Here is a 26,162-nt window from a genome sequence, read left to right as displayed (position 1 = left end):
TTTTAAAGAAAAAAGAAGAAAATAGCTAACTGTCTGGAAATTAAGCAATGTATTTCAAGTACCTCATTAGTCAAAAAAGGAACTCAAAGTATTTTGAATGATACAATAAAAATAAGTATCAAAACGAGATCTAGATAGAGTTGTGGTTAGATTTAAATCTATACTTTATTTATTTGCTTCTTTGTCTTTTTAGGGCCACACCCTCTGCATATGGAGGTTCCCAGGCTAGGGGTCCAATCTGAGCTATAGCCGCCAGCCTACAACACAGCCACAGCAATGCCACATCTGAGCCGTGTCTGCAACCTACACCACAGCTCATGGCAATGCCAGATCCTTAACCCACCGAACAAGGCTAGTGATTGAACCTGAGTCCTCATGGATGCTAGTCAGGTTCATTAACCACTGAGCCCCGACAGGAACTCCATAGATCTATACTTTTAAACACATGCAGTAGAAATAAAGATGGGAAATCAAGCATCCATATCTAGAAGTACAATTTAGGGAGTTCCTATGTGGCCTAGCTGTGAAGGATCAGGCATTGTCATTGCTGTGCCTGGGGTTCAATCCCTGACCTGGGCATGGCCAAAAATAACAATAATAAATAAATAAAAGCATAATTTAAAAGCTGAAAAAAATCAAGTTACTTCTTTGGAAAGAGTAATGCAACTGACAAAACCCTCGCAAAACGAATCTAGGAAAAAAAGAGAGAAGCCAAATCCTAGCAATATTAAGGATGAAAGAAACTAGAGAAGAAAATACTAGTAATATAGTAAGAGGTAGTAATAGAATATAAAAAGAGTAAGAAGAGAATGTTACGAACTGTATGCCAATGAATGTGAACATTTAGATACATGCACAATTCCTTGTGAAAAACAACCTACCAAAACCAAAACGAGAAATATAAATCTTAACAGACCCATTCTATTAAAAACGGTCCATCTGGAATTAAACTTCTTCCCACAAAGGAACATTTGAATTCTTCCAACAAGAGAAGGAACAGGCAATATTAATCTTACAGAAATCCTTCCAGAGGACAAACAGTTAACATCTCCCAACACGTTTTATGAGGCCAGCAAACCCAGACCAGGACAATACGCGAAAGGGCACAAAACAATCTTTCTTATAAACATGGGTGCGAGACTGTTAATTTAATCAACAAAATTTTTTAAAGAATAATACATTATGGAGTTCCCGTCATGGCGCATGGTTAACGAATCCGACTAGGAACCATGAGGTTGTGAGTTTGATCCCTGCCCTTGCTCAGTGGGTTAAGGATCCGGCGTTGCCGTGAGCTGTGGTGTAGGTTGCAGACGCGGCTTGGATCCCGAATTGCTGTGGCTCTGGCGTAGGCTGGTGGCTACGGCTCTGATTAGACCCCTAGCCTGGGAATCTCCATATGCCACGGGAGCGGTCCTAGAAAACACAAAAAGACCAAAAAAAAAAAAAAAAAAAAAAGAATAATACATTATGCCAAGGGGGAATTTATTTGAGGAGTACAAAGGTGAATAAACATTCAAAAAGTAATCAATGTTTTTATCAGCTTTATTCATAATTGCCAAACCTTGCAGGCAACCAAGATATCCTTGGGTGTGTGAATGGATACACAAACTAGGTACATGCAGACAAGGTAGTACTATTCACGCTAAAAAGGAATGAGCCACCTATCGAGCCATGAAAAGGCTTGGAGGGACCGTAAATGCCTATTACTAAGTGAAAGAGGTCCATCTGAAAAGGCTCCATGCTATACGATTCCGACTCTATGACATTCTGCAAAAGGCAAAACCGCAGAGACAGTAGAATTTCCGTGACTGCAGAGGTGGAGGGAGGGAGGGAGGAGCAAGCAAAGCACAGAGGATTTTCAGAGCACTAAAAGCCTGCATGACACTGTAATGGTGGCTCTGTGGCATCCGTTTGTCCAAACCCACAGAATGCGTAACACCAGGAGTGGAGTGCAGGCTAAGCCATGGATTTTGGGTGATTACGCTGTGTCACTACAGGCTCATCAACTGTAGCAGATGAGCCACTCTGCTGAGGGACATAAATAACGGGGAGGCTAGGCATGTGCTGGAGCAGTGGTGTGTGGGAAATCTCCGTGCAGTCTCCCAAATTTGGTGTGAACCTAAAACTGCGTCAGAAAAAATAAAATCTTCATTAAGGAAAAGGATGTTGTGACTGTAGTTCTCTGTGATCTGTGGTCAGCTGTATTATTATTATTGTTACTATGGTTATTAGCTTTTTAGGGCCATACCCAGGGGCGTATGGAAGGTCCCAGGCCAGGGGTTGAAGGGGAGCTACAGCTGCCGGCCTGCACCACAGCCACAGCAACACCAGACCTGAACCTCGTCTACGACCTACACCACAGCTCAAGGCAACGCCAGATCCTTAAGCCACTGAGCGAGGCCAGGGATCGAACCTGCAACCTCATGGTTCCCACTCAGATTTATTTTTCCGCTGCGCCATGACGGGAACTCCGTCAGCTGTATTTTTTAGAACTTTTCAGGATTAACCAGTCAGAGGCATTTGCTATTTTTGCATACTACAGAGTATCTTTTTCAAAAAACTCCTATCAAAGAAGAGGAAATGAAAACATTTTTAAAATTGGCTTATTTGTGGGCTTTAGACCCCTCCTCCTCAAATGATCTGCGGTAAAGGACCAATTTTGTTTTGATTTCCAACCTGTCATAGACCAACACTTTTGTAAAATATGATGAAGAACAATTTTTAGAAAAATGAAATTTAAAAATAAAAAGCCTACAAAAGCCAAGCATAAAACCTCTATCATCAGAGCCAGTTAACACAGAAGGAATGTCAAGCTGCTATAAGGGTTTCTAGATGCTTACACCAATTATATCCTCACTTTGTCCGAGACTGTTAACTGTCCCAGGACCTACCCGACTCTGCTGACCACAGTTGGCCAAGGCCTGGCCCAGGCACCAGGCTGCCTGGTTTGGATCTGAACTGCAGCAGGAGGCCCATGCTCCCTGCAATGGCAAAGGGGACTGCAGACAGCCTGTCAGTCTCAGTCGCTGACCTTCCGGCTTCAGGTCTCCCTCTCATTAACACAGCAAACATTTCAAGGGTTCTTGGTACCTAACTTCTTTTCTTGGGAAAAGCAAGTCAGTCCCAAGGCAGGTGTGAGGAAACAGGTGCTGACAAACCCTGGCATTGACTCCAATGTTCACCCCACAACGTGATATAAATGCTCCATCAAACGGCACATATGAAAGAAGGAGAAAGGCCAAGGGCCACAATGAGCCCCTACTCCAGAGCTGCTCTTTTATATTCACTGTACGTACTGAGATCCCACCAAGAAGGCAGCCTCATTACATCTGAAATGAGCTGGCCCTTTAATAAAACTGGAGATGCTTGACATGAGAGAATCAGCAAAGAATGCAAAATGATGGAGTTAAGTTAAAAACATAAAATAAAATAAGGAATTCCCGTCGTGGCTCAGTGGTTAACGAATCCGACTAGGAACCATGAGGTTGTGGGTTTGATCCCTGCCCTTGCTCAGTGGGTTAAGGATCCGGCGTTGCCGTGAGCTGTGGTACAGGTCACAGACGAGGCTCGGATCCCTCATTGCTGTGGCTCTGGCAGAGGCGGGTGGCTACAGCTCCAAATCAACCCCTAGCCTGGGAACCTCCATATGCTGTGGAAGTGGCCCAAGAAATGGCAAAAAGACCAAAATAAATAAATAGATAAATAAGACATCAACAAGTTTTAAGAGTTTTTAAGAGTTTGACCCCAGTTAAAGCAAATCCTTAAACAAACTAGAGCAGGGCAGAAGTTTTCTTCTCCCTAATTTTGTTCTTTTACATAAGATTTAGGTTTATTTTCTGGGAGTTCACGTCGTGGCACAGCAGAAACGAATCCGACTAGGAACCATGAGGTTGCCGGTTCGACCCCTGGCCTCATTCAGTGGGTTAAGGATCCGAGGTTGCAGTGAGCTGTGGTGTGGGTCGCAGATGCGGCTAGGATCCTGTGTTGCTGTGGCTGTGGTGTAGGCTGGCAGCTGTAGCTTCCATTCGATTCCTAGCCTGGGAACGTCCATATGCCGTGGGTGAGGCCATAAAAAGCAAAAACAAACAAAAAATCAAAACAAAACAAAAAACTTAGGTTTATTTTCTCAGAAAAAGTCTAACCTGAATATCCTAAACATCCAATAGTGATTTTACTAGACAGAGAGGCTAATGTTAAATGACTTAAGTGTTTAATACTATAATATCAACGTGTGGCAGTTTATATTTCCCAAATTCCCCCAGTCCCGATGCTCTTCTTCCAATGCGACCTTGATACTCCACTCAAGAGGCAGAGTCTATGCTGCTTTCCCTTGAATGTGGGTGGGCTTCCGACGAGGCTAAGACACATCCTAAGCCAGCTCATAAAGGCAACAGCAAGATGAAAAAGGAAGGGAGGAACGTAGGGTCCCTTGGTTCCCTCAGGACGCTCACTGACAACCCCGACCACCGGGCTGTGGAAAAGCTCAAGCAACCCAAGAACGGAGTGAGCCCAAGAACCACAGCCTGAGGTGAGCTTGCTGCTGGCTTCACAGTCACATGGCACACGTGACAGCGCCACCCTGAAGTTGACCCACAGGCTCCTAGTGGTGCTGCCCCAGCCAGCACCACATGGGAAGAGATGAGCTGTTAAACCCTGCCCAGACTGCAGATCTGAACAAGACCCACAATGCATGCCACCTGAAGCCACCAAGCACTGGGATGGCTTGTTCTCCATAATCGAAAATTACAGCATTTAAAGTGAAGCAAGCAGAGGTGGGAGTGTGGGGCCATAAAATGACTACCAAAGCCATTTGGACAATGCTTGCCTTCTCCTTGCTAAACTAAAGATGCAGAGTGAGCATCAAAGCCTTGACAAAATGCCGTACTCCTTCCTAAGCTTGGGTCACCTTCCATTCACATTTTATCCTTTGTACTTTGTGTCATAAAATAGATGAGAGTTCCTCTAATGTTGTCTTTTTTGTCATGTCCCTTCCTCAGTGACATCTTTTTTTCATAACTATTTTTTCTTCATTTATGTCAAAGGATTGCCTGTACAAAGCTCTTTGGGCTGCATATCTAGATTCCTAGAGTCAGCTGTTTTCTTTTCTGTAACTCCATTAACCTTCAATTAGAATCCTGCAAAGTTATCTACACTGTGCAGTAAAAGTTTCTGCCATACTGCACAATTACTACTCTGCTACTTCCTGCCATGATGCCTGACTTTTTTCATTTGCTTGATCTCCAGTTATAGCATTAACAGCCTGTCCTAAGTTTGTCTAGAGGCTTTAAAAATTGGAATAACTGCTTGGTCCCCTGGCTGAATTAATGAGATTACAGGTGCTGGTTCACACCATGGCTCCAGAAACACCTAGGCCTCCTCCCATTTCTGTTACACAATTAGCAATTTTCAATCTACTTACATCCAGTTTTACTTCCAGTGTTATCACCCTTTGTTTCAATTCTGTGTTTTGTATTTGCTGGCCAATTTACTCTTTTGATTATCTATTTCTGTAAAATGTCACACGGGTTTATCCCCGGCAAACAAGGAAGCAACACAACTACACACTCTGCTGTCTGTGTATAAAAATGAATAACAGGGAGTTCCCATTGTGGCTCTGCGGGTTATAAACCCAACTAGTATCCATGAGGATGTGGGTTCGATCCCTGGCCTCACTCAGTGGGTTAAGAATCTGGCATTGCGTGAAGTGCGGTGTAGGTCGCAGGTGCAGCTCGGATCCATCGTGGCTGTGGTGTAGGCCAGCAGCTGCAGTTCCAATTCCGCCGCTAGCCTGGGAACTTCCACACGCTGCAGATGCAGCCCTTAAAGAAAAGGAACAGGCGCACACTCGCCAGCAGACTTTGAAAACGTGATGTGAGTGGTCCCTGGCGACAAGCCTCATCTGTCACTTCTACAGCCATTCGTAAAATGAGCTTGCACTGTACGCAGCCACTCACAATTCACATACCTGCTAGCTAAAATCTGAAGCGTCTGTTGAGGGACTGGTACTTTTAACTAAATCACAGAAAGTTAAATTTGTACATTTTGGAACTATACAAAACATGGACCACCTGTATAACAATTCAACTAATATTTTCACAAAAATGTTGTTTAAATTTCAGATAATATGACAGTTATGTAAACATATGTTCACTTTACTGAAATACCACTAACAAAAAAAATTTTTTTTTGTCTTTTTGCCATTTCTAGGGCTGCTCTCGCAGCACATGGAGGTTCCCAGGCTAGAGGTCGAATGGGAGCTGTAGCCGCCAGCCTACACCAGAGCCACAGCAACGCTGGATCCGAGCCGCGTCTGCGACTTACACCACAGTTCACGGCAACGCCGGATCCTTCACCCACTGAGCAAGGGCAGGGACCGAACCCGCAACCTCATGGTTCCTAGTCGGATTCGTTAACCACTGCGCCACGACGGGAACTCTGACCACTAAAAATGTAAATGTTACATTCCTGATAAAATGCAACATCAGTCTTTAACAGCAATTGTAAATTAACTTCCAAGATCTCTAACATTGAGACCTTAAAAGTAACTGATGAATAATTTTTGGAGACAAAAAAAATCCTAAGGAAATCAGGAACGGCAAAATACAACCTTTTTTTTTTTATAAAACCCAAATTAATAAAGTGTTGGTAAGATGAATGTATTTCAAATCAATATATGCTGTGATAAACCATAATGCAAAAGTGTATGAATAACTGAATCACTCTGCTGTACAGCAGAGATCAACACAACACTGTAAATCAATTCTACTTCAATAAAACTTTTTTTTTTTTTTGTCTTTTTTTGTCTTTTGTTGTTGTTGCTATTTCTTGGGCCGCTCCCGCGGCATATGGAGGTTCCCAGGCTAGGGGTTGAATCGGAGCTGTAGCCACCGGCCTACACCAGAGCCACAGCACCGCGGGATCAGAGCCGCGTCTGAGACCTACACCACAGCTCACGGCAACGCCGGATCGTTAACCCACTGAGCAAGGGCAGGGACCGAACCCGCAACCTCATGGTTCCTAGTCGGATTCGTTAACCACTGCGCCACGACGGGAACTCCAATAAAACTTTTTAAAACATAAACTCTCCAGTTATCTGCCTTTTTTTAATAGTTCAATGCGGAAGTTTGCTGAGAAAGGTCTAAAAAACTGTACCGCACTGGGGTTTATGAGGATGTTTCCTCCGGCAGGAGCCCCAATCTAGAGCATGGGACCCACAGCTACGGCACACACAGCAAAACCAGTACACGCTCTAACAGCTCAACCAACCAGCAAAATCTCAATGGCTAATAGTCTTAGATGTTACAGGTACTCTCAATTACTTACCAGATGGTCAAGATGGGGCTAAAATAGGTATCCTGGGCAAAAATTTAGGAAAAATGAAATAAATCAACCAAGGAAAAAAGCCGCTTTGCTATCCAAGAAGGACCAAATGGATCCAAAGGACTTAGCTTCTCAGGCCTCAGTCAACTAGAAAACCTGCTGGAGCATGAGTTCCAAAGCTTTCTTACAACTGCTGTGTTGTCATTGTCCTCTGCTGTCAGAGAGCAAAGTATTTACACATCACAACAAAGTCATTGTACTAAGCTAACTTCCAACTAAGAACAGAGCAACAAAAAGAGCCTTAAATGGAGGAAAGTGACTTCTGAGAAACTATCACCAAGAAAATGGCACAGACGTGCCCTGACTAAAGGAGAGGGACCTCCAGGAAGGTACCAGACAAAATATACAGCAGACACCGCATCACACATGCTCATCCACAGGTAACAGAAGCAGCCTTTCCTGACGGCCACACACCTGCTCTAAGGCCAACTGTGTGCTAGGTCACGCCTATCCACCAGAGAGCACATCAAAGCCCAACATAAAGACACTGCTTAGTAATTTCATCTTCTCTGTTCCAAAAGAATAACATCATTTGGTAACATGAATGGATAAAGAAAACGGGGCACATCCAGACAACAGATCACAGGCAGAGTATCTTCACCATAAAAAGGAATGAAGAACTGATGTGCTACCACGTGGATGAACCTTGAACACAGTATGCCAGGGAAGGAAGCCAGACACAAGGCCACAGGCTGTGGGACTCGCTTTTCATAAGAAGCCCAGGACAGGCAGCTCCAGAGAGACGGAGAGTAGGTGAGTGATTAGCAGAGGCTGGGGGTAGGGAGTAGGGGGTGACTGGTAGTAAGTGCATGGTTTCTTTTTGGGGTGACGGAGCTGAAGAGTGGTGCCGGTTGCACAACCTTGTGTGTACAGCTGCCCACTCAACAACTCGGAGGCTGGAGTGCCAATGCCGTGCACAGCTAAACATCCACATATAACTCTGACTCCCCAAAACTTAACTGATAATAGCACACTGCTAACTAGAAGCAGTGTGTTACGCATAACATAAACAGTCAATTAACACATATTGTGTAGGTTATATATATTTACATATATTTTATGCATTCATGACATACCTTTTTAATTTTTGTTATTTCTAGGCTATGCAGTTCATCTGTGAGTTTTTTTTTCAAATTGTCACAAATCTCCAAACATTCTTCCCAAAAAGTTCTTTCAATGTATTTATTGAAAAAACGCCGCATATAAGTGGACCTGTGTGGTGCAAACAGTGTGGTCAGAGATGAGCTGTGTGCTCAGAGTCACGGAATGGGTACCCTGCAAAATGGGAACTTGTGTGTCAGGGGAAATTTTACCTCTGATTTTTGAAGTACATCTTCCCACGGCTCCACATTTTTAAAAGTCAACAATAGCAACTGTTGTCAAACAGGTGTAGCAACCTAGAGCTTTTATGTAACTGCTGGCTGGGTGTAATCTGACACAGGCGCTCTGGGAAACGACTTCTATTTCAGCCGAAGAGAATTCATACACTAGGAGCAGCCACTTCACTCCTTTTTTCTTTTTTTCTTTTTTTTAAAGCGCTGCACCCACAGCATATGGAAGTTCCCAGGCTAGGGACTGAATCAGAGCTGCAGCTGCCAGCCCATGCCACAGCCACAGCAACAATGGATCTGAGCCACATCTGCAACCTGTGCCGCAGCTTACGGCAGTGATGGATCTTTAACCCACTAAGCAATGCCAGGGTTCGAACCCGAATCCTCACAGGCACTGTGTAATGGGTTCTTAATCAGCCGAGCCTGCTAAAAGGGAACTCCCATTTCATTGTAAGTATATGCCAAAGACAAATACGTGCACCTTTTCACCAAAAGACACGTGATTTCATGGCAGCACTATTCAAAATAGTTCAAAATTGGAAAAACCCAAACAGCCATCAATGGCAATGAAAAATGATGAGTAAATACTACATTCAACAACACAAGTAAATCTCACAGACGTTATGAAAGACAAAAAAACCATACAAAATTCAAAAAGAAGCAGAACTGAGTCATGGTGATAGAAACCAACTCTGGTTTCCTTTCCCGGGATAACGACTGCAAGGGACCATGAGGAGGCAGCTGGTATCATTCCAAACGCTGGTACGGAAGGTGCAGGAAAAACCCGCACCAGGCCATACAGGATGTGCCCATTTTACAGTGCGGATGCTGCACGTCAACCATACACCTTCCTTTACAAATACGAGAACAAAGAAGGTCTGCCAGAAGACTCTTACCCAGCAACTGACCAAAAGCAACACGCAATGCCAAAGCGCACAGCTAAAACTAATCGCCTGAGCCACAGTTAGAAATCCAGCAAAGAAGCAAGTCACATGGCCCATTTGATAAATGCCAACTGTTCTTGATTTTTGCATTTCTGCCTCCGCTGCCCTGCTAACAGTATAGGCACATGGTGTTTTACAAAACAAATACAATGAGTGATGCTTGCAAATGCCAAATTACTGTTCACTGACCATCTACACACACGTGTGCACACTGATGAGAGACACCTTTAAGAATCTATTGAAAAATATGGACATTTTCTCCAGAAAATGCAGACACTGATAAGCACCAATTTTTGTATGGCTGCAAAGTTCATTTTTTCCTGAAACTCACACATGGATCCCAGCTGATCACACATGGATCAACAGTCCACGCAGTACCAGCAATCATTACAAATAAATAAAATTACCACTTACTGAGTGGCTCTACATACATTTTCTCGTTTAATTTTGCCTTCACCCTGACTGTTAGAGGTGGGTGGTACTAGCTCGGTTACACAGATAGGAAAGCCTAAGATGAAAGACTCTATTCCAAGGACGCAAAGCTACTCAGTGGCTGGGTTGGGACCAGGTGAGACTGAAGCTCTGAAAAACTCTTTCAGTTCAGGTCCATCATACACCTAAACCCCAAGATCCCATGAGGTCCATCCTAACAACGTTCTCTGCCCCTAAAATCCTAAAGCTCAGTGAAGCAGCCCCCTGTACTAAGTGTGCACACACGCACACCTGCCACCACTGCAGCCCCAACAACCCTGGGAGGAACTGAACACACACTGACGCTTGAATGAATGAAAGAAAGAATGCTGCCAAAGCAGATTCCACAGCCCCAGGCAGCGAGTCTCAAGGAGAGATCCTGAGGGCTACCACGCCCTAGAAGAGATACTTCTGCACCTTCTCCAGGGCCGACCTCTATGGAAGGGGTCCAGGGTAGGAGAACGGCTGTTTCCCTACCATTCCTGGCACCACTCGATAAGCATCTACTATGATGAAAACGACGGGATGGCAGTGTGGCTGGATGGAACGCCAGATGGAACAGGTGCTTGGTGAAGCTGCATCCCACGACATAACCCCCCACAGGTCTGCTGTCCCGGAGCCAGGAGGAGCACATCTGTGCCTGCCTCCTGACGACCACGACTGCACACATTAATCGTGACATGCTTTGCAAACACTTCCTTGTCACGGACTGTAAGTCTCCCAGATGAAAGAAACATGGTTAAGATACTTTTGTACTATGATTTCATAGTCAGGTTAAATATTTAAAGATGTAAATTTAGAATTTGCAGAGCAGAGGTTCCACATCAATATAGAAAACCTGTTAAGTAAGTTCTTGAAAACTTTGGTGCTTCTAAGTTTATGCTAATGCACCACACACAGCACCAACAGCTTTGTTTAGGGAGAGACTTTCGGTAGGAGTCCTTCGCACAGTGGAAAAGCCACGGCACGGTGACCTGGGGTGGGGTACTCCTACTGTACCCCTCTTTCAGATGTGAGTACTTAGCCTACCCAAGCTTCAAAGGTCCTATGTTCTCCTGATCCACAGCAGGGTTTCCACTCGCTCTTTCCAAACGTCTCTGGTACCTCCTAGTCTCAGTAGTCTTTCAAGTGTGACTCCTTGACCCTACAACCATCTCCTCCAGTCACTGTGCTACGGACCGGGTCTCAGGAGCCTGGCGTGGTTAGAAAGGGTTGGCCTCTTCACACCTCCTCACTCTTCACCTCTGCTCCCCCTAAGGCCAACCTCCAATTTGAAGGAGGTCTGAAAACCCCACGAGCCCTCTGTAATGTTCAGAGACAGGAGAGAGGAGGAACTACCACAGGAAATTAAGAAGCCGCTTCCAGAAGGGTGGGGGTTACCCAAGAGTGATGGCTTAGAGACCAAGTTACTGACATGTCTCCACAAGAAAGAGGTATCCAGTGCATACCTGGTCCAAATATGACCCTCCGCGTTTGGTCATTTAGAAGACTCTGACCTGAGACCAAGGTGTCAGCAGAGTGCACGGTGGGGGGCGAAGTCTGATGAGAGTGGCTTCCTCAGGCACAAACCCACCCAACCTGAACCTGCACCAGGACAAGAACACCATGGGACCCTCTACCCAAGTTTAGTCTGGGAACCAGAGCACAAGGTTTCCTGTGCCAAAACCACCAAGCCAAGAGTTCCCCTTGTAGCTAAGTGGTAATGAACCTGACTAGTAACCATGAGGATGTGGGTTCAGACCCTGGCCTCGCTCAGGGGGTTAAGGATCTGGCGTTGCTGTGAGCTGTGGTGTAGGTCAAAGAGGCCGCTCAGATCCTGCATTGCTGTGGCTGTGGCTGTGGTATAGTCTGGCAGCTGCAGCTCCAATTCAACCCCTAGCCTAGGAACTTCCATATGCGGTGGGTGCAGCCCTAAAAGGCAAAACAAACAAACACCCACCAAGCTGTACCCTAATTTTCTTCAGTACCCTCGCCTACTTTCCACCTACTAATTCAACCTCCCCCACTCCCTAAATCTAAGAGACTGTGTACCAGGCACACTCCCAGGCAAGCAGTGCAGGCTGAGAACAGGAAACTGTCATGAGAAAAGCCCCCATAGGCAAGTGTGCCAAGAACACGGTGCTGGGGGCGAGGCCGGAGCAAAGCAAAGGTTCAGCCCAGACTGGGGCATGGTCAGGGTTCCTACAAAACGTGAGTTGCACGCCGGGATCCTGAGAATAGGTATGGAAACTTACATCCAACAAAAGGTAAGGTTGTGTAAAGGGGAGCGAACCAGGGAGCCAAAGCAAAGGCCAACGCAGGCAAGTAGGACAAGGCCCGGTGCTAGAGGCAAATTCAGAGCCTGGTGGTGTTAGCATAGGCACCTGGGCAGCAATTAAGTCCACGCAGACCAATCAGAAGGCTTCCATTACAACCCAGCGTCCTATATAAAAAATCCAAGAGGCCAGGATTAGTCAAATTGCATATGGAAGACTAAAGGAGTTAACAGCCGTTTTTCTGGCCTGGAGCTAAGTGGGAAAGTGATCCAGTGAGGTAGGCACACAGGACGGGCAAATGCTCTTTGCTGAGGAAGGGGGATGGGCAGGAAGGAAAAACATCAATTCAGCATGGCATTTGTCTCTGGGAATAGCTCAGGTCTAAATGCCTCAACTCGAGGCAAATGAAGGAGGCACCTCATGCCTCAAGTTAAGAGGAGGGGGAAGCAAGGAGCCTTGACCTCTGGACATTTTCTCTGGATAGGTGAATATGCCTTGGGCCACCACCTGTGCTCTCAGGCTAGGGATGGGGGAGGCGGGACAGGACACACATGACAGATACTCTGAGCTCTTTGAAGTCTTTTAAAATATATTTGCAGCCACAAACAAATCTTTGTACTCTTAAGTAGAAGTAAATTTACCTTGGGGGAAATACTCCCACTGGTGATCTCTCTTTTCGGGGGGCGGGGGCGCCTGATTTGGAACTCACTACTGGAAAGGCTGCTCATGAGACAGGACAGTCTGAATCTAGACCAGGGCCTCCAGAGGTTTATTTAAATAGTTATTCATGAAGCATTTACCATGCCAGGACTGTTCTGTGCACTTAAAAATGAAACCATTTAATTTCCCTGCTTTCCAGACAGGAGCAGAGACGCAACCTTGGCAAGGCCACACACCTAGTGCAGGACTCAGAGACCACACCCTTGCTCAGCAGCCCCTCTGCCCCAGGGTTTGCGCCTCCTCTGGAAAACTGCCACTAGTGGGCCCACTACTGCAAGGAACACACAGCTCAGTGGCCAAGCTCCCATGTCATCAGTAGCCACCAGGCTGTCCTGGCCTCAGCCGAGAGCCAGCTGCCAGTTATTGCTGCTACTGCCTGCTTTTTCACAGTCAGCCAGCCTCATTCATTTGTCCATGTCTGTCCCCCGTAGGCAAATGAATGTGCCACCTTTCCCTTAGGTAATTAATTCAAATGACATTTGCTGAGCCATCTACTAGTATGGGTTAAAAAAAAAAAGGTATAACCCTAACCTGAAGAGCTTTCAGCTAGATGGAGAGACATACACACACACACACGTGATTACTGAACTGCCCCTGTAATAAATACTATTTAAAAATTACAACTGTAGCAAGAGCTGTAGAGCAAAAGCCCCAAATCATTCCAGAGTTATGACAGCACAGCCGCAGTGCATGCTAGGCAGGTGGGGAGGCCCTCTCCTGAGTGTCACAGCTTCTGGGGGGGCGGCTTCTGGGTGTCTGACATCTGGGAAGCTTCAATCCAGAAACCCTTTCCCTTTGGTTCAGAAAATGTTCCTGCATCATTTCTTTGATGGTTTTACCCCTTTTCTTTTTCTGCAACTCTTGCTGTTTCGGATGTCAGACCTTCTGAGCGCGTCACCCTAATTTCTTCCCGCTTTGTCCTTCGGGGTTCTAAGAGAGACCTTCCACGTCATTTCCCCAAGTTTCCACTGACTTTATTTCTGCTTTTTTACTTTTAATCTTCTTGCTCTTCAATGTACTTTTAAAAGAATTCTGTTGTCTTGCCCGGAAGCAGCGTCTCCTCTCAGCACTGAGACTTACATTTTTACTGTGTTCCTCCAGCTTCCTTCTGCTTGCTGGTCCATCTTTGTAAACTGTGCTCTCATTTTTTGAAGGCAGAGGCCGTCTTTAAATACCTGGTCGTCTGTCAGGGAACCTTATGCTGAGCGGGGAAGCAGCCCCTGAGCTGGAGACCCCGAAGGTCAGGATGTGCCTAGTCTCGGGGACCAGCCGGCCCGTTCGGGTAAAAGCCTCTGGACGGGACTCCAGGAACCAAGGAGACAAGCCTGACTGCACCTCGTCCACACTGCTGAGCCCAAGAATAGGCTCAAGGCACTACGGTGTATCAGGCATTTCCCACAGCAAAGTGTTTAAAACCATGCCCGCAGAAGACAGCCCCCAGTGGGGACACAACTGTGACCACAGGCCTTCAGCAACGATGGCTGTGACGACGCGCCCTGGTCAGGCCGTCCCTCAGCCCCGGGACGGGCTCTGTCCCCTCCGCTGTTGGCTTACGTTCTACGGGCAAGACCCCCGGCGATGACAGGACAGCAGGAACTCCGCCGAGCTCGCCCAAACGAACCGTTAAAAGGAGCCCAACATCCTCCGAGCTGCGACTGAAGACGGCTGGAGCCCACAGAGGCAGCGTGTCTCAGAGGCTCAGCGCGGGGCCTCTGGGCAGGGCCTCGGCGAAGGAGCAGTCCACTCACAGCCCAGGGCTCTTACGTCCCTCCGGGTTCCTTCGTGGTGGGGTGGGGAATGACACCTGCCCCGGGGCTGAGACAACGGGCGCAAGTGCCTGGCAAAATACCTGAGCCCAAGTCAGCATCGCTGCAGAAGGATGACCTGCCGTCTCCGGGCTGAGGCTGGGAGGGCCCTGGGCCGGCCTGTCCTCTACGCAGACATCCGCTAAGGCCTCCTGTTAATCCACACGGCATGAGCCCACCTCAGCCCCAGTCAGCACCGGCCCCATCACTGGTGGTCACACTGCTGCATGGCCCCAGCACCCCTATGAATCCTTGTCAAAAAAGGAAAGAGACTGTGCCATTCCTACCCTTATAGACGGTATATCTGAAACGTATCATTAAATCCAATAACCAAATTAAGCTCAGCTTTTCTTTATATTTTCCTCTAAACCTTGCCCCCCCCCAAATATGCATTTTCTTACACTGAAAACATACTACTAGTTATACCATTCCACCCCGACGCTACATAACAGCTGAGACACGAACAGTCCACAGTTCGGGACTCTTATCTTTTCAATGAAATTCTGTCAACTTCACAAAGCAACAAGATCGTCACATTTAAAAAATCAATGTTAGTGTATGATATTCTAACAGTATCTTGTTTCTCTTTAAAAAGGGGGGCCAACAAAACAGACCTCAGTGGAGATCAATGGGTCACCAGGTCTGGTTCTTCTCCTTGGTTTCTCAGTAAGGCAACGATACACGTCTTTCTTTCTGCTGCACGCATGGCATGTGGAAGTTCCCGGGCCAGCAAGCAAACCAGCACTGCAGTAGTGGCCTGTGCCACAGCTGCGGCAACGCTGGATCCTTAACCTGCTGCACCGCAAGGGAACTTCCCATGAACCTATCTTTCGATACAGCATTTTCTGGCTGGACTGAAAGAAAATACAGCTTTCTTTACATGTACATCTCCCAAATGCAATACATAATTTTACTTATTTCTTATTTTTGTCTTTTTAGGGCAACAACTGTGGCATATGGAAGTTACCAGGCTAGGGTCAAACCGGAGCTACAGCCACCGGCCTACGCCACAGCCACACAAATCCGAGCCGTGTAAGTGGCCTATACCACAGCTCATGGCCACGCTGGATCCTTCGATCCACGGATTGAACCCGCATCCTCATGGAGAGCAGTTGGGTTCATTACTGCTGGGCCACAACAGGAACTCCACAACGCATAATTTTAAACAAAAGCATATGTTCACAGGACCTCCCATAATTCAGGGAACCCTATCCTGGAGAGTGACTTCTCTAGAAGTCTTTCTTCCATAGATACCCACCCCTCTTCAGGACACACAAAGACAGCATACAAACAAGGCTCCAGTTGCAAAGTTTCCACCCTAACACATCAAACCCCGGCAGAGCTTCAGCAGCCTTCCCGGCCAGTGAGCACCTCTGGAACTTCCTTGCGGTCTCACACTTTCCATGGGCCGTCCCTTCCTCCGAAATCCTCTGCTCCAACCTCTCTCAGCCTCCTTCCTCAACTTCAGTCGAGCCTCAACTCTCCTGCTCACGTCATAATTCTAGGACACTGCCTTCTTTTTCATTGCTAAAGGTTTTTTTGGGGGGAGGAGGTAATTTTATTTATGTATGTATGTGTGTACATCTTTTTAGGGCTGTACCTGCAGTATATGGAAGGTGCCAGGCGAGGGGTCTATTCGGAGCTGCAGCGACAGGCCTACACCAGAGCCACAGCAATGCGAGATCTGAGCCACATCTGCAAACTACACCACAGCTAACGGCAATGCCAGATCCTTAACCCACTGAGTGAGGCCAGGGATCGAACCCTCATGCTCATGGATACTAGGCAGGTTCGTTATTGCTGAACCACAACAGGAACTCCTATTTATTTATTTTTAAACTGAAGTGTAGCTGATTTACAATGTTACATTAGTTTCAGGGATACAGCATGGTGATTCAATACTTTTATAGATTATATCAATGTAAAGTTATTATAAAATATTGGTTATATTCGCTATGCTCTACATTATACCTTGTATCTTATTTATTTTATACCCGGCAGTCTGTTTTTGTCTGCATGCTTTTCTTGCAAATTTATTTACTGCTGTATTACTTTATTATACATGTATTGTTCAGTGAAGAGCATGCACATTTTCCATATACAAACAACTGTTAACCAAGCTGTCTGATAATCTTTAATCATTTTAAATCTCACATTTTAGATTTTGTTCACATACGGTCTTTTCACCAGGTCGTAGGAAACTGGCTTAATTTTTTTGTTGATTACATAACTTTCCCTTTGCAAAATAGAACAATGCCTGGTTTATCAGAAATGCAATGTTAAACGAGAGGTGCACTTACAGTATAACTTTAGCAGTTCTGGATTAAAGTATGGTCATAAAAGGCGCAAAGATGAGGTAAAGAGTCTGACTGTTTACATACATACGAACACACACGGATGTGTCTCTCCATCTTTATGGCTCACAGCCAGGCCAAGATACAGAACCTGTCCCGACTGCTTTATCTTCATGTCCCTTTTCAGTTAACACCATCCGCCACGGAGAACTACTCCTCCCACTACTGTAACTACAGCTTAGCATTTCATATAAATCAATCACACCAACGGGCACATGAGGGAATGCTTTCTAACTTGTTTTATGAGAACTTTGATATGAAAACCTGACAAAAAGACGACCAAAAAAACACAAACAAAAGCTGCAAACCGATGTCCCTCACAAAAGAGACACAAATATCCTAAACAGAATTTTGCATCCCCAATCTCACAACGTACAAACAGGGTAACGGATAACACATCGTGATCAAGAGGGATTTACCTCAGGAACCAAGGTTGGTTGAACAATCAGAGCACACATAATTCCTGTGATCACGGCAGCAGACGCAGAGAAAGCTCCGGACAAAATTCAACACCCTTTAACGATTTTAAAAACAAAACTCACAAAACTAGGGACTAGAAGGAAAGGGGGTTTTGATTGTATAAAGGTTATCGTAAAAACAAACAAAGGCAAAACTGACCTAAACCATATTTAACACTAAATGCTTTCTTCCTCGGACTGGAACAGGACAAGGACGTGCTCTCTTGCTATTTCCGCTCAACACTGGGATGAAGGTCCACGCTGAGGTGGGCAAAAAGGTAGGACAACGAAACAAAAGGCACCAAGACTGGAGACAAAAATCATTTTTATTTACAAATTACATGATCACAATTTTTTTTGGACTGTCTACTTAAATAAACCACCAGAACTAATAAGCAAATTTATAGTAAGACCACAAGACAAACTAACAAGACAATCTTTGTACAAAACTGTGAATGTACGTAACGCCACTGAATTGTACACTGAAATGGCTAAAGTGGTACATTCTATGTTGCATCTGTTCAAATACAATAAAAAATGAAATATTAAAAAAAAAACCCACAAGATAATCTATTTCTACATACCAAGCCAAGAACTGGAAAATTAAACTTAAGAACTGGAGTTCACACTGTGGCTCAACAGGCTAAGAACCCGACTAGTATCCATGAGGATGTGAGTTTGATCCCTGGCCCTGCTCACAGGCTAAGGGTCCAGCGTGGCCACAAGCCACAGTGGAGCTCAAGGATGTGGCTCAGATCTGACGTCACCACGGCTGCGCCCTCAAAAGACAAAGAAACAAACATAAAACCCAAACATTTCCCTTACAATAGCACAAAAAGAGTCCAGCCCTCCACACTGAGATCTGCTGTAAGCTGCTACGAAATAATAAAGCGCACCTATCGAACTGGATAGACACACTCACTGTCAGTCTCAATACTGGTCACAGGTCACTCTCCCAAGCTGATCTATGGCTTCAACACAGCTCCACCAAATCAGAATTAGGGGAAACAATTTTTTCAACTCAACTCCAAAAAATCTGCTATAACTGGTAAAAAAACTCCTTATCCATAAGCTTGCAAATTCAGTTGAACACTGTGATAGCTGACAAAAAGAGAAAATTTTTTCACCAACATCTGTGAGAGTAAGAACACAGAAAATGAACCAAAGCTACATGAACCACAAAATAAACCAAGGTCTGACTGTCTTTTTACTAAAAAATAATAACTACCACTGTTTTTTTTTTCCAACAAACTTCTATAAAGTATTTAAAATATGACTCAATTTATACAACTTTTCAGGAAGAAAGGTATAAGAGTATAAATGTATATAATTTAATTAATACGCCTAATCGTAAATCTAAATTATGTAAATTAAATGTCAGTATTATAAATTTATACAAAGACTACTTGAATGAAAACAAATTATGCAGTGATAATTGTTTTAATGTTAGATTTTTCTCTTTAAGTGAAAACTGATAAATACAGAAAACTATTGTTTATATAAATTCCTCACAGTTTAAACAGTTACAGATGAATCTGAAATTATTTGTGGACACTATTTTTAAAAATCAGTATCCTTAACCATTAAAGCACTAAAAGGAACTCAAAAGTTTTTTTAATTTTCACAAAAATCTCCACTCCCCTTCTCACTGGCGTCCAAAGAGTGGGCGAGACGGCCGCGGCTGCAGGCAGACAAGATGAGCTAAGCCATTAAGGCGTTCATCGCCTCACCCCAGGGCCTGCCAGGTACAGGGCGCAGGTGTGCTGGGAGAGGGGTGAGCAGGAAAGACCGGTTCTTTGTCTCCTAGGTGTGCATTTCACTGCAGGAGCACCGGAAGCCAAACAAGTGAAACTCAGACGCGTAAAGCTGGTAAAGCTGGTGATGCCTGCTCTCCCCCCAGGACCCCAGAAGAAAGCTGGGGGGGCTGAGGAGGGAGGGAGGGTGGTGGTGGCAGAACCACCCATTTCCAACAGGATGGTCAGAGACGACACATCCAATTTATCATCCAAACCGGGAGGCTTGGGGGGGGGGGCTGTCAGCGGATCAGCTGGGGCACACATGTCCCTGCCTGGCTGAGAAGGGCATGTCTCAGCAAAAGCCCACACGCAACCAAAGCTCTAGAACCGCGTGAGGAGAGAACACGTCCCCAAACACAGTACAGACAAGCAAAGGAATCAGAGGACGGGATGCGGGTGCCAGGGCACCAGTTCCCCGGGGGAGGGAGCGGATGCTAGTACTAGCCCAACAGGAATAACGGGGAGGGCACCAGGTCGCCGGACCGGCCCCCACAGGAAACAGGCCAGCTGTGTTCCTCATTTCTGGTCGAGTGCTGCCTGAGTGTCCCCTCCCTCGGTTCCCTCTGCGGTGACAGACACCTCTTACTTTCATACTCTCTACGTACCATAAACTCATGTACTCCCTACACCCGCTCCCCACAGGGTGCTAACAGTCTGTGCTCACAGAGCAAAGGCACAGCCACCATGAGAAGATAACCAAGGACCTGGGCTGGAAAGGCTGGGGGTTCACAGGGACGAGGGAGAACCATGGCAGGAAAGCAGGGTCCTGGGGGAGAGAACAGCATCCCTCACCTGAAGAAGAGTCTGGGAACGACGGATGACACCTGTGGCCAAAAGACGGCGAGGGACCGGGGTGGACGAGTGTGCCAAGCCACGTGCAGGATGAGGCTCCCCGGGAGAAGGAGCCCAGGGCCAAGGCAGGGGTAGGGGTGTAGGGACCAGACAAGGCCTGGGACCCACATGCAGAGCACGGGTCCTCAGAGGCAAGGCGGGAAGCAAGGCTTGGGAAGAAAAACCCCACCGCTGCCCCCTGAAGAAATGGGGCGGAAGGACAAGCCTTCCTCACTCAGCCCTTCCAGAGGCCTGAGTGCCCCCCGCCGCCCCGCAAACTGCAGCCAGTGGAAAAGGCACACTCAGCATACTCTTCTCACTCCTCAGCAGGAGAATCCTGACAGCAGCTCCCCACCCTCTCTGCCTGAACCCAAAACACCCAAGACTCCACCGATTCAAGTTCTTTTTCCCTCCACTACTGAGTGTCGATAATACATCAGGCCACAGAGATTCAAACCTGGCCTGCAAGAAGTTTATGTCCAAGTAACATGAGACAAGCAACATGCAAAGCTAAGGGAGTCACCAGCTCTGCCACTGTGTGCAGGTGACAGACAGAGGGCCACAGCCTGGAGCAGAGTCCCGAAGGCGTCACATGTGAAGGAGGAATGTTCCAGTAGGAGCAGCAGAAGCCTGTAGGGGCAGAGAGAGGCACGGCCTAGAAAGCCCTTTCGGAAAACGAAGCGCACAAAGTCTGGGGGGCTGCAGAGGGAGAGAGAGGAAGGCAGCGAGGTGGGCAGCACCTCAGGCCATCGCTCCGGCATCAGGGCACGTGCAGAGGGCACTGGAACTCAGCTGAGTGTTCACTGAGGGCTGGCCATGTGCCGGGCACCATGACCTGTTCCCTGGGCTGTGTACTTATAACAGTCGCTCCTCCGGAAAACATTTAATTTCCATTATTGTAAATTTACATGTGCCTAGGTAGTTACATAAATACAGCTATAAAATGTTTATATACGCACATAAAAATATATTTTTAATCTGTCAATTAACTCCTCAAGCTGTCTGACCACATGGCCACAATCCCACAGGGAGGCAGAGGAGCAGGGACGAAAGCCTGTGTCGAGACCCCAGTTGGGAGTGGTAGAATGCAGGGCGCGTGAGGGACTCGAAGGCCAATGCTCTCCCCTCGCTGGGCTATTTTTAAGGCACGTGGATTAGCTGATTCAATACAGGATGTACCAATAAATATTAACGTGGTATTTATTTCTGCCAACCACTTGCCAAGCAGAGGAAAATCTAACATAGTCCCTGACCACATTAGGTTAACCGTCCAGCAAGGAAGACAGAGCTCAACCAAGTGCAGCATATCCCAGAGCAACACCAGCAAGGGCTGTGCGAGACAGCAAGGGGCCCAGGGAGGAAACCTCAGAGAGAAACTGCCAAGCTGAGCCCTCGGAACTAAGAGGAGTCGGCTGGGCAGAGAGGGGGACGAAGGCAGCTCCAGGAAGGGTAACTGCAGGTGCAAAGGGCCTGAGAGGAAAGCGTTTGGGGCGTTCCCGGCACTGACAAGTCAAAATGAGCAAGGGGCCTATGGCCCGGAGCTGGATCAGGTGAAGCCTTGCAGGCCACATTAAGCATCTGCAATTTCATCCAGTTCTAATGAGAAGCCACTGTGGAATTTTAAGAAGCAAAACATCAGATTTATGTTTTTACAAAATCACTCCAGCAGGTGTGTGAAGGATGAGCATGTAAGGAAACAGGAAGACCAACAGGAAGCAACTCCCACAGCCCTGAGGGAGAGAAGGTAGAGGATTCAGGACGTATTCTGGAGACAGAATCATCAGGATAAAAATATGGATCCTACACAGGGAAGAAGGCCCCAAAGATGCATGCGGGGTCTGTGGCATGAGCAGCAGAGTGGGCAGAGGTCAACTTGCTCATCAGGACGCAGGATTTGGAAAGGAACCGACTTCAGGGGCATCGATCAAGAGGCTCCTCTCTGGAGGTGTTGGATGCAAAAGACAAACGTAGCTATTAAGAGGCAGAAGACCACTGGAGCCTGAGCCACGGAAGAAAAGACAGGCTGCACACAGAGTCATGTGGAAAGGCGGACAAACGGACGGAACTGAAATGTTCCTACAAAAGCCTGGTATCCAAGCGCTCCCACTGTGCTGGGTTAGGAATCCAGCACGGCCGCGGCCGGGATCACTGCAGAGGCACAGATCTGAGCCCTGATTCCTGGCCTGCAGCACTAGGTTAAAGGATCTGGCGTTGCCGCACCTACAGCATACGTCAGCTGCGGCTCGGATTCAGCCCCTGGCCTGGGAACTTCCATATGCCAAGGGTGCAGCCATTCAAAAACGAAAACAAAAACCACGGGATCCAGAGTCACGCAAATGAACTATGAATTGTATATTCAATCTCAACCTACCACTGAAAGATAGAGAAAAAACCAGCAACACATTTATTCCCAACAGTCGAATCTGACACCGCTCCATCTCTCCCGGTCTTTAAACAGGATGAAATAAACAAAGCTCAGACGGACATAACCGAAGAGCCTTGCAAACACGGCGGTCTGCACGCAGCAGCCTGGAGCCCGTCACAGAGCAGTGAGAGCATAACCCTCCTTCACTGCTCTGGACTAAGGCTACCTTTAAGCCTCGGGAATAATGAATGATACGGTGAACGTGATTGATAACAAAGTCCTCCTAGAGACGTTAAAACACAGTCTTCCATGGGTGGAATCCTAAGGTGGATTCTTGACACTAAATTCATCAGTACAATAAACTGTATTATAGAAAAGACTCCAGGGTTTGAAGGATACTTTAAAGGTTTCGGTTCAATGTATACAAATATAGGTCTGTTCCATTATTTTTAGCCTGTTCTAATAAGTATCTTTTATTTTCTTAAATTGGGGCATGCTGTTTTTTGAGGTTAACGTGACGGATGGAATCAAAAGCGAGGTTTAGAATGCCTTACTGCAGAGAGAGACTTGGATACATGTTCTTTGGATTTCAGATTTTTACTTTGTCTTTATCCAAAAGTAGTAATTTCATACTTGAAAATAACCAACTCAGCCAGTTCCTATACAGCACCCCCTTGCCTTTGCCACACAGTGTTGATCTGGAGGAACACCTAAGGCTTCCTGCCTCCCCGTCCTGGGGCCAGGGAAGCACAGAAGGCAGAGAGGACGGGCAAGAAGACAGATTCCTGGGCTGTGCTCATGCTCACTGGGCAGCAAGCTCAGCCCAGAGGGGACAGGGTGGCAAGCTGCCTGGTGTCGTCACAACCTGCTCTTGAACCATGATATGAGGAGACGGCACGTTCCAGCCCTACATGGACACTGATTTTTTTTTTTTTTTTTTGGCGGCACCTGGGGCATGCAGAAGTTGCAGGGCCAGGAACTGAATCCAAGTCGATGCAGTGACAACACCAGATCCTCAACAGGCTGCACCACATGGGAACTCCTGAAAACCAATTCTGACCTTGACACTGTCCCTGCCTTTTCCCTCTTCTACACACATGAGCTCTGCTCTCATGTCCAAGCCCCGCCTCCATCAAAATGATATTTCAGTTTTAAAAAGCTACTTTTGGCTCTGCCAGTAGCAAACATAATGCAAAAATAAGTGGCTTGGGTCGACTGCTTTAGGACAAGCAAAAACACTGCAATCTCTCGAAATTGATAGTTCTAAAGTCACTTTATCACATTGCCATTGGGCTCACAGACCCTGCAACGAGCCTAGACTTGTGCGTGCACTCAGGGCCTTACTGTCAATGATCAGTGCTCACACAGGGCCATCACTCCCTCTCAACAATGGAAGCAGCCTTACAGAAACGGGCCCCAGCAAGTCTAGCAAAAGACCAGCACTGTCCACAGGTATAGAACTCTGCCTCTGAGCATTCGTGCTGATCGTGCTCAATTATACGACACAGGCCTGGAGGGAGAAACGGAAATTTTAAAAAGTTCCCAAACCCAATGTCCTTTAAAATTCAAGATTAACCCCACAAAATCTTTACTCTGAACATCGAATTATGTAAAAGAAATGACAGATGCTTTGTCCGGACAGCATCATACTAAAAGGGTTCTAACATCACGTGTTTTAGAAATGTTTAAAAGCCTAGAGAAGAATTAAGGGACAATGAGGACAATTCGAATGAAAGCCCATTTAGTTTTGTGCTAACACATCAATATCCTGGTGGTACTGAAATTTTCAACTTAACACTCAATTTAATCGGCCTGAAGCTGCACTTCTAACAACACAGCTTTCTACCCGGTGCAGACACCTTCTTTGAAAATCTTCCCTAAGTGGAGGAACATGATATTTAAGTATATTTTTAAAGATAAATACTTTTATTAAATTACTCATTTGGACTTTATCTCCCAGGCTAGGTATTCACCTCTATTTTAAGCAAGGCAGCTTACCTGTTTTGGTATTGTTCGTATGTGAATTCTATGGCAAATTACACTTCTAAATGTGCTCCCCAAATACTGTCTGAGTGTCACAGGGAAGCACTATATTTTATATTTTGACTTTTATATAACTAAAGCCCCTAACAGCATTACAGCGGATAACTGTTTATTTCACAGTCTTGCTGACCCTTAAGGATAAACCCACCTTACAGTAACAAGGAGTTTCTAGTTAAACGTGCAGTCTCCACAGTGAGGAAAGGAAATCGATTTCTGAAATAAAATCTAGGTTACTCCTTTTCCTACAGTCCTACTGAAGCTAAAATTAGTCTCCTTATTCTTCAACATCTACAGCACAGAATGGATGAGAACATCTTGATGAAAATTTAAACCATAAAACTTTAAGAGACAAAAGACTGAGATTTAAAAAAATAGCTTACTCACTTAAGTGAATTTCCATAAAATTAATCTTATTTACTATTTGAAATGCCATCTGGTTTTACCCCATATTTGCAAACCTATATACGACCACACAAATCTCCATTTTTCCTTCAATTTAATTGTAAATCTGTTTGAAATACATTCTGACAAACCCGCATCCCCCTTTTTAGTGCAAAAGTATAAACTTAAATGAAGTTTAAACCAAACAGATTATTAAGTTATTTATACCTTTGGCCCAACACACTGGAAACGGACTACAGCGGCTCTTCTCCATAGAGTCAGCACCTGCGGTTTCGGGGCCCCTCGGCCCGCCACTCCCGACAACATAAACTCGGTCCTAGAAAGACCAAGTCCCTGCTCATCGCTCCCACAGGGCTGCCTGGATCCACAAATAAGACTAAGCTTCCCCTCTGTGCTCCTTTTTTCAGAGCTTGAAGCAAAATTTGGGAGGTGTTCCTTCCGTAATTTTTCCAGCAGCTTGAAGAATGCCTCTCAGTTACAGAATCTTCTCCAGCTTCCGCAATCTGAAACACAGACCGTCCTGCCCAGATTAAGCTCCCGAACAGAATGAAACCAGCAAGTAATGTGACCCCAAGGGCCAGTGTTCCTAGACTCATTCAGGGAGGAGGGAGGAGGGCGGGCGGGGAGGGAGGGAAGTGGGAGGAGGAAGAGGCAGCCGAGCCAGCACCTTATTAACATGCTAATCTTACTCTTCGTTCACTTCGACTGGCCGACTTCTATTTACAAAAGTGAGTCAGCTGCACATCAAGCCTGACCCAGATCGTGTCTGTAGATGCTTCCTCAAACCATTTTTGTTTTCCAAGTCATGCTTTGGGCATTTTACCCGCCTAATTCTGACCTTACAGGTAAAATAATTATCTCTATGAAATTAGAATAATTTTGAAAAAATATCCTGATCAACATTAAAAACAAATATGTCCAAAAAAAAAAATACGTCCAAAGTATTTTTGAGGTAAAATATTTTTTCAGATTGAGATTTAAAAGTAAGTTTGTAGATTTATAAGATC

The 26,162-nt window shown here is 45.9% G+C and overlaps 1 protein-coding gene across 39 annotated transcripts in view; it reads right to left on the bottom strand.

Annotated features, from left to right (window-relative positions):
- Nucleotides 1-26,162, bottom strand: part of PTK2 (protein tyrosine kinase 2) — a 239,455-nt gene that overhangs the window by 158,413 nt on the left and 54,880 nt on the right. For 9 of the 39 annotated variants that reach the window (XM_021088821.1, XM_021088826.1, XM_021088836.1 and 6 more), the window contains exon 1: nucleotides 25,363-25,732. The exons of 17 other annotated variants lie outside the window; for them this stretch is intronic. In XM_021088821.1, the coding sequence (XP_020944480.1) occupies nucleotides 25,363-25,408 (46 nt within the window). In that variant the 5' untranslated portion in view covers nucleotides 25,409-25,732. Of the gene's footprint in view, nucleotides 1-25,362; nucleotides 25,736-26,162 lie in introns of those variants that run through there. 13 more of the 39 variants (XM_021088825.1, XM_021088835.1, XM_021088839.1 and 10 more) reach the window with 5 other exon arrangements.

The sequence above is a fragment of the Sus scrofa genome, chromosome 4 (genome assembly GCF_000003025.6).
Source record: "Sus scrofa isolate TJ Tabasco breed Duroc chromosome 4, Sscrofa11.1, whole genome shotgun sequence".
NCBI classification, from domain to species: Eukaryota; Metazoa; Chordata; class Mammalia; order Artiodactyla; family Suidae; genus Sus; species Sus scrofa.
Note: the sequence above shows the minus strand (reverse complement) of the source record. Positions and strands in the feature narration are given on the sequence as shown.